The sequence below is a fragment of the Helianthus annuus genome, chromosome 2 (genome assembly GCF_002127325.2).
Source record: "Helianthus annuus cultivar XRQ/B chromosome 2, HanXRQr2.0-SUNRISE, whole genome shotgun sequence".
In the NCBI taxonomy this organism is placed as follows: domain Eukaryota; kingdom Viridiplantae; phylum Streptophyta; class Magnoliopsida; order Asterales; family Asteraceae; genus Helianthus; species Helianthus annuus.
In genome coordinates, this window is record NC_035434.2 from 150,159,708 (window position 1) to 150,169,114 (window position 9,407).

Below are 9,407 nucleotides of genomic sequence, written 5' to 3' on the forward strand. Positions count from 1 at the left end.
ATATTATAACGAACTCCGGATAGGACTCTGTTCGTTCGATCACAGTGGAGCATTATGGCGTGTGCTAGTATGCGCCACTGGTGCAGCATTAGGGTTCCGACGGTGGCTTCCGCCAGTCTACAACCGGAAACTGCCAATTCTAGGGTTCTAGTTCTCGGAGGAACCGGTAGAGTTGGTGGTTCCACCGCCATCGCTCTCTCCAAGCTTTCCCCTGACCTCCGCATCGTCATTGCTGGTCGTAACAGGTTCGATTCCTTTTCGATATTAGAATACCTAAAAAATTGTTGATTGTTCGTCTAAAAGAGTATTCGGTGGTTTAACCAAGCACGTTGTTCAGAGCAATTGTATCTGCAAGTAGGTTCAGATAAACTGGTGTTGTTGTGTCAGTGTGGGAGAGATTAGTCGTGTTACTAATGTAAAGGCTTTGATTCCTTTTTCAGTTAATCACCTGGATTCATTTGTTAATGTTTTATTGTCACGCCGGAGCGATAGGCTTAGCATTCTAGACAAAGACTCCCAAAAAAGTAGAGGCCTCCAATATTTTTTTTCTTTCATATATTACATGTGTATTTAACCTAAATGAACAAACACATAGATAAAGACATAATGACCCAAACAAGTAAAGTGTCTAGACCTCGCAACTGCAACTGACGTGAATGGAAATTGGGGGAGAAATTAGGGGTTATCGATTGCTTGCGATGATGTGATTTGCGATTGAGTGACCAACAAAAAGCAATTTTGCGATTTGATATTCGCAATTTACGACTTGATTTTGCGATTTGCTATTGCGGATTGATATTCTTTTAGGTTTAAGTCTCACAAGGGCCCCGACTTTGTAGTTCGCTTAGGCCCTCCAAAATCGTTGGAACGGCCCTGTTTATTGTGGTAGTGGTGATATATATCTATATTAATGATAGCTTAGCTGATAAATTAGGTGTATGTGTAATCTGGATGCATTTATAAAGTAGGCAGATCATGAACTGTTTTTGAGTAAAATGCCAAAATGGTCCCTGAGTTTAGGCCATTTTTGCCACTTCAGTCCAAAAATGAAACTATTTGTATTTTGGATCCTTGAGGTTTCATTTTTGTTGCCATTTTCATCCAATTGGCAAACCGAGTTAGAATTTTCTGTTAACTTCTCCTCTTTTTGTCGCTTTTCTCATTTAAATGAAGGGTATAATCGTCATTTTACGCAATAATATATTCAAAATCGGTAGACATAAACAGTTCAGATGTTGCCACATTAAAACAATCGACAACTCTTGATTTGCATATCAACAACCGTGTTGACATAGTTAAAACACATAATAATGGCTACGGGTGATATTAACCATTTCCGGTTTTTCGGGTTAGCTTAATTGTTGTCCATGTTAGCCATTTCAATATCATGATTTCCACAAAAAAGAAAAGATTTGTTTCAAAAGTGAATCAAACCCATCAACGCTAAACTTTCTCAGTTGTCGTTTGGTTAATTCGACCATCAAAACTGTATTCAAGGTATCTTGGTATTTTTCTATAACCATAATGCTGAAATATCATAACATATTTCAGGGAAAAAGGTGCTAGTATGGTGGCTACACTCGGGAATAATGCTGAGTTTGCAGAAGTTGATATAAACGACGCTAAATCACTGGACTCCGCTTTGACTGGTGTGTTAATTCTTTGAAAATATATGAAAAAGTCCTTTATCTATATACTTTTTTCTTTTTTTATTTAGCACAAATAGCCAAGTCTAATATCATTTACACATTCTACTTCTGCAGATGTCGATCTTGTGGTACACGCTGCAGGGCCATTTCAACAAACAGAAAATTGCACAGTTCTCGAAGCTGCCATACGGGCCAAGGTGAGAACAAGGTAAATCTAATTCCATGATTTCTTGAACTTATAGCAATCTGTCGTTTTTAAAATACTTTCAACACATTATTTCCATACAATGTAATTTAACTTGACTTGTCTTCATCCATTGTTAGACCGCATATCTGGATGTGTGTGATGATACAAGTTATGCATTGCGTGCAAAGTCATTTATGAACGAAGCATTGGCCGCAAAAGTTCCCGCAATAACTACCGGTGGAATCTATCCAGGCGTGAGCAATTGTACAAACCTTCTTTCAGAAGACTACATGTGATTGAATAACTAACTATTAATAAGTTTTCATAAAACTTAATTAATTCACATTATCGTTTATCTTCGTATCCTGACAGTGATGGCAGCAGAGCTGGTACGTGTTGCAAAAAGCGAAAGTAAGGGTGAGCCTGAACGGCTGAGGTATTAACCTGCTCAATAATTTTTATGAGTAAAATGCCATTGTCGTCCCTGAGGTTTGGCCAGTTTTGCGACTTTCGTTTAAAGGTTTGTTTTTCCGCATCTGGATCCAAAAGGTTTGAAATCTTGTCGTTTTAATCTGGCTCGTTAACTCCATCCATTTTTCTCCGTTAAGTCAGGAGTATTTTTGTCTTTTTGTTAACTTAACGGGCAATTCGGTCTTTTTCACTTGATGTACAAACATTTAAAATACCCCCGACCGAATCCATTAGACCGAATTGCCCTTTAAGTTAACAAAAAAGACGGAAATACCCCTGACTTAACGGATAAAATTGGATAGAGTTAACGAGCCTAATGAAAATGGCAAGATTTCAAACCTTTTGGATCCAGATGCGGAAAACAAACCTTTGGACAAAAGTCCCAAAAGTGGCACCTCAGGGACGAAAATGGCATTTTACTCAAATTTTATACCATGTGTTCCTCGGTAACGAAAATATTATGTTTTTAATTTACACGCATGATCTGATGATATGCTTGTCTCAGATTCTACTACTACACAGCAGGAACCGGTGGTGCGGGCCCGACAATATTAGCCACTAGTTTTCTACTTCTTGGAGAGGAGGTTACTGCATATAACAAAGGTCTGTAACTCTGTATTTCTGTTTATGCTTCTGGTATAATGTTTTTATGTTTCATGAATCATGATGCTAACAAGTAAGCAACTATTTAACAGGAGAGAAAATCAAATTAAGACCGTATAGCGGAATGCTCAACATTGACTTTGGGAAAGGAATTGGGAAAAAAGACGTGTATCTATTGTAAGTTCTATGTTTCAACCTTCATATCTTTTGGATAAATCACGATGCATTCTATGTTTCAACCTTCATGTCTTTCGGATAAACGGGGATGCATATAATCATATGGATGTGAAATCTTTCTATTTTGAGTAAAATGCCATTTTCGTCCCTGATGTTTGGCCAGTTTTGCGACTTTCGTCCAAAGGTTTGTCTTTCCGCATCTGGATTCAAAAAGTTTGAAATCTTGCCATTTTCATCCAGCTCGTCAACTCCATCCATTTTTCTCCCTTAAGTCTGGGTTATTTTTGTCTTTTTTGTTAACTTAAAGGGCAATTTGCTTTTTTTTTTCACTTTATAAACAAGCATTTAGCATAATTTACAAGTATTCAAAATACCCTTACTACATAAAAAGACGAAAATACGGAATACCCCCGACTTAACGGAGAAAAATGGATGGAGTTAACCAGCCAAATGAAAATGCAAGATTTCAAACCTTTTGGATCCGGATTCGGAAAAACAAACCTTTGGACGAAAGTCTCAAAACTGGCCAAACCTCAGGGATGAAAATGACATTTTACTCTTATATTTTATACGTAACGTTAGGAACTTTTATTGGTAGCTTATGCATGAAACCTTCAATGCTTCTAGGAACTTGCCAGAAGTGACAAGTGCACATGAGGTCCTTGGAGTTCCAACCGTTAGTGCTCGATTTGGAACTGCACCGTTTATCTGGAATTGGGCCATGGATGCAATGACTCGTTTCCTTCCTTCTGTAAGATATACATGTGAAGATCGCAATACATTTAGACATTAACATTATAGGTGGAAAAACGAGCTGGTTGGAATGTTGGATAATGGGCCAAATCGGTTTCGGGTCAATACATGCAACCTCTTGTATGGGTCCAAATTGGTTGGGTTGGGTTGGGTTGATCTGAAACACTTTTGTACAAAATTTGTTTTGATATGAAACACTTTTTGTACATGCAACCTCTTGTATGGGTCCCAATGGGTTGGGTTGGATTTAGTCCCTAACTTTGACATGCTAAAACCTTTAGATTTATTGGCTGCGGACTAGATGCGTTACAAAATGCAAACCACATGGACCATCCATGTACTTTTGGAAAGCTAGGGACCAAATCCAAAATATTGGTAAACCACAGGGACCATCTGTGTACTTTACTCTTAAGTTTATCATTTGAAAGTAGCCAGAATCAACCCATTCACAAGTGGATCCGTAAATGGGCCAAAATAGGCACCTCTAATTAGTTTCAGTTTACTGCTTTATATGCAAATCATGTTTCAGTTTGTTAAATATCACTTGTATTTTGTTCTCTATCTCATATAATTAATGCTGATGACCCGTGATTACTAGTCTTATAGAATTCAACAAGGGTCCCACATTCATCATACATGTTTGGTTCCAATGTTTTAGGAAGTCCTAAGAGACAGAAGCAAAGTACAAGAGATGGTTCGGTTGTTTGATCCAGTAGTTCGCGTCATTGATGGCTATGCTGGAGAGCGCGTCTCATTAAGAGTAACTAGTTCAAAAATCTTTCTTTTTATACAAAATAACAATAACAACAATCTCCACTTATAAGACTTTGATAGCCATAGTTTAGTTTCGGTAACTTTATATGTTTTTTTTTTCTCTTCGGGTCAGGTTGATTTGGAGTGTTCAGGAGGACGACAAACAATCGGTGTTTTCAGTCATAGAAGCCTATCTATGTAAGTCATGTTTTCCTCGACTTCTTGTTGAAAAACTTAAATGGGTCGATTCGGGTTAGATTTTATCTTATATATGGGTAAATACAAAAAAAGTAGCTAAAATGAGGTAAACGGGTTGAGTGGGTTAAAAGTTGCTAAAGCAATTATTCAAAATGCGTAAAACCTTCTAGATTGTTTTATCAAAAGAAACTTGCATTATTTGTTCTAAAACTATAGGGTTTGTTTGTAACTAGATTCAACACAATAATAACTGTGTTGAATCTAGTTACAAAACCTATAGTTTTAGAACAAATAATGAAAGTTACACAGATGGTCCTTGTGGTTTACCAAAATTTTGGATTTGGTCCCTAGCTTTCTAAAAGTACAAAGATGATCCCTGTGGTTTGCACTTTGTAACACAATTAGTCCCTAACGTTGCCGAAAGTCACATGGATGGTCCCTGTGGTTTGCGCTTTGTAACGCATTTAGTCCTTAACCTGGACCTGCTGAAACCTTTAGATTTGTTGGTTGTGGACTAAATGTGTTAAATAGTGCAAACCACAGGGACCATCCGTGTAACTTGCATTATTTGTTCTAAAACTATAGGTTTTGTAACTAGATTCAACACAATAATTATGTACCAAGTGAAAATATATTGCTTTCGGGTCAACCCTGCATTAAGATTTCCCATTTTGACCCAAACCCATTAGCCAACCCATTTGCCGCCTCTGATTCTAAGCATCGATGACATGTGTGCATGAATGGTTTCCAGATCAGTTGGTTATTCGGTAGCTGCATTTGCTCTTGCTGTTCTTGAGGGTAACACGCAACCAGGCGTATGGTTTCCAGAACAGGTACGCACCAAAACCACATAAACTAAATATAACGGAAGGTGATTTATACACCACAAAAAATAATTCATACACCACATATTACATATATACCATCTCATTACAAGAAAAGCAAAACAATGAAAGGGTAAATTTGTAATTTTGACTCTTTCTATAGCCGGAAGGTATTGCCGTTGAAGCTCGGGAACTTCTCCTTGAACGTGCTGCACAAGGAACAATTAATTTCGTAATGCACAAGTATGATTCTTACCTTTCACTTCCCTTCATGTTGCGTATAAATTAAATTCATGATGCGTATATACACATGTAGTGTGGGGTTCAATGGGGAACCACAAAAAAAGCGGGAAAACGGGAACCATGTAAAAAAACCAATAAAAAATTCGTTTTTACATGTAAAAAACTAATTTTTACCTAATCTCTTTCGGAGCTTTTTATATAAACACATGTAGAAGCCATTAAAAAAATTGAAATATTTTTTTTTTCAAAAACCTTAAAAAAAAGTAAATCCTTATTTTACAAAAAAAATAATATTTTTCTTTGAACGGTTTCTACATTTGTTTATATGAAAAAGCTCCAAAGAAATGATGTAAAAATAAAATTTTTTCTATGTAAAAGATTCTTTTTTCCTATGTAAAAATGATTTTTATTTAAGTGTAAAGTACACGGATGGCCCCTGTAGTTTACCAAAATTTTGGATTTGGTCCCTAGCTTTCCAGTAGTACACGGATGGTCCCTATCGTTTGCACTTGGTAACACATTTAGTCCCTAACTTGGAGATTTGTTGGTTGGGGATTAAATGTGTTACAAAGTGCAAACCACAGGGACCATCTATGTACTTTTGGAAAGCTAGAGACCATCCAAAATTTTGGTAAACCACATGGACCATCCTTGTACTTTACTCCTGTACTTTACTCCTGTTAATGATTTTTACTATTTTCTCCGGTTTTCCACTTTTTGTGATTCCCCAATGAACCCAACCCTACACATGTATGCAATACACACGCACACACATATATGTATATGAGTTAAGAAGTTGCTTATGCATGCGCACAGGGCTCCATGGATGGTGGAAACAAATCCAAAGTTGGTTGGCCTTGGAATATATGTGTAATATTTCAACCAATATACTACACACTGTAATGAAGACTGAAGTACTAGTTGCACAGAAAGTCGGAAAGCATACTATTATGATATATTGCTATTTGTTCACTACCAATATTCATTGGCAAAATTACTGCTTCGAAATGTAAAATAAAACTTCTCTTCTGTTCCTTTGTCGCGATTTTGAAACTCACAAATATAACGCGTGCATATATATCATATACGTGAAAGGATCAACGATACTTTTGTTGATCACTATACACACAACTTCTTCTCACTAAATCAAACACTCATCTGCCAGAAAAATCTCAACCTTAAAGACATGTAAGAGTTTGGTACTTTCCATTGAACTCAACTTCTTTTACTATTATTCTTTTTGTCATTTCAGTTTTCCATTTTTTATATTGTAACTCACATTCACGCCGCAAAATATTACAGTTTTTCTACATTATTTAACCAACCCTTGCAAACGAGCGGGTTAAGCCGGCTGGATTGACTTAAGTAACGGGTCAGAGGGGTTTGGGTCAAAAGTATTGTTTAAAAAAGTATCAATTTGACTCGTGTTAAAACGTGTTATAACCAAAATGTGCTCAAGTTGAAGCAGGTTGTTTAGAAAGAAAAAAAAAGTATCAAAACGGGTTCACCACCCATTATATTGTTTTCATGGCGGCTAGTGGTGGCGGTGGCGCTTGTGGTGAGGATGATGTCGGTGGTGGCACCCGATAGTTGCCGGCTAATTGGGACCCATTTTAACTCATTTTGACATATTATATAATTTAAGTAACCCAAAAGAACTTATCTGACAAATAAAAATTATCCAAACCAACTTATTTATTTATTAAAGAATTGGTATTATTAGCGGGTCTATATAAACCTGATATGGCAGAAGTTAATGTTTCTCAACTTCAAATTCATATACAAAATTATTCCTTTCAGTGCCTGTTAATCATTCACAACTGATACTAGTTTAAGGTATCACTTATATATTAAGGAACTCGAGTAGGCATCTATTAAAACTATAAGCTTAAATCAAAGCAGAAAAAGAAAATGAAGAGAAATTAAATAATTAAGGTATTAAACATATTTGATTTTAAGGATATCAACCAACTTCATTTGATTTTAAGGTCATCTAGCTATTGATACTACCTTGTTTATATCAAATATGATTTAAATAAAAGATGTATATGATTGTGAAAGTAACCTTCTAAATTTAACATAGAGTTATTTGAGTAAAGTACAATTTCAGTCATTGGGTTCACCCAATCACATGTTCTATCCTCATTTGAAAAGAACGAACACTCCGGTCCCTGTGGTTGTCGATTGCTCGCAATCAAGTCCCTCCCACTGATAGCCGTTAGTTGACCGTCAAATAACTTAATGGTAGGGAGGGCAGAATGGTCATTTCCCTTAAATCTGAAACTTGACCAACCTTTTAATCCCTTAACTTACATGATAAGCCACAATCCAATCCTTCCTCCCTAAAACCCTTTCTCGCTCAACATCCCCACCGGCGACACCTCCTTCCGACGACACACAACTCCGATCATCATCAAGATGAGACAATACGCTACTGTCCTAATCACATTCCACGTTATTGGTACGACATTGTCTTAATTTTGTATTTGAAATTTCATTTCGTGATTAGATTCGTGTATTGTTGTATAGTAACTAAAATGTGGTTTGTTTTTCTTGCATTTCTAGTGGGAATCAGGGTCCAGATTACAAGGCGGAACATTAGGATCTAAAACCGGGATTCTGATGAGGACCGGTAGGGGGTTTCGGGTTGAGTTATGTTTTGCCTGTCGCCTGTGAAGGCCTGAGGCTCATTTCCTGTACATATATGATGCATAATTAATAGCTTAACTATGACTGTTGTTTTTGGTTTGTTTGGTCTGGTCATTTTTGGGTTTTAGTCATCGATGATCAGTGTTAGTTACAACAGTTTAACTGGGTTACTTGGGTTGGTCAAGTTTTGGGTTTTAGTCATTGATGATCAGGAGTAACCCATGTAGTTTATATGTATGAATGTTGTATGACTTATGATATTTATGAATGATAATGAATGACAGATTTGAGAATGATGTTTGATCAAGGGTAATCCCCTAGATAACATGTTTGTGCATTTAAGTCAATACATGTATTTGAGCCTGAATTGTAAGTTTCGGTTTGGAAATCTGTTTGTTTAGATAATCTGTTTGTGTTGGATGAACTAGTATTTGACAATTTCTGGTTTTAGTCATTTGAATGAACATGTATTAGTTTTTATAACAACCCTCCTAAAATACTTCCGACACCCCTAAAATATATAGAATGTCCCTATACGTCCTAAAATACATCCCGTATACGAAAAATGGACCCGAATACCTTCATATAATTAAAATAAAATAAAAACAAAACTTTAAAGGTGCTCGCGTAGCGCGACGCCCCTAGCCACACCCGTCGCGTAGCGCGACAGCCTGGCTACGAGGAGGCACCCTGAGCTGCCACGTGGCAGCCCCGTGTCAAGCCTAGTTCAACGAATCAGCAAGCCTACGCCCTACACCCCTACGCCGCGGTACGCGAACCCCCCCCCCCCCCCCCCCCGGTCTCCGTCGCGGGGCGCGACGCCCTGTCTGATAAGCCTATAAATTGAGAGTCTCGGCTCTCATTCAAAATCGTTCACCACAATTATCTCTCTCATTTCTC

General features: G+C 37.2%; 1 protein-coding gene across 1 annotated transcript; it reads left to right on the forward strand.

The window, feature by feature from the left end:
* Positions 1 to 6,893, forward strand: LOC110924237. Its single transcript, XM_022168270.2, has 13 exons — positions 1 to 245; positions 1,552 to 1,649; positions 1,764 to 1,846; positions 1,974 to 2,100; positions 2,209 to 2,272; positions 2,813 to 2,910; positions 3,003 to 3,087; positions 3,715 to 3,838; positions 4,499 to 4,600; positions 4,727 to 4,791; positions 5,543 to 5,624; positions 5,779 to 5,858; positions 6,675 to 6,893. Exons 1-13 carry the CDS (start codon positions 55 to 57, stop codon positions 6,730 to 6,732), a joined length of 1,257 nt encoding a protein of 418 aa, XP_022023962.1. The 5' UTR covers positions 1 to 54; the 3' UTR covers positions 6,733 to 6,893.
* The last annotated feature ends 2,514 nt before the right edge of the window (positions 6,894 to 9,407 follow it).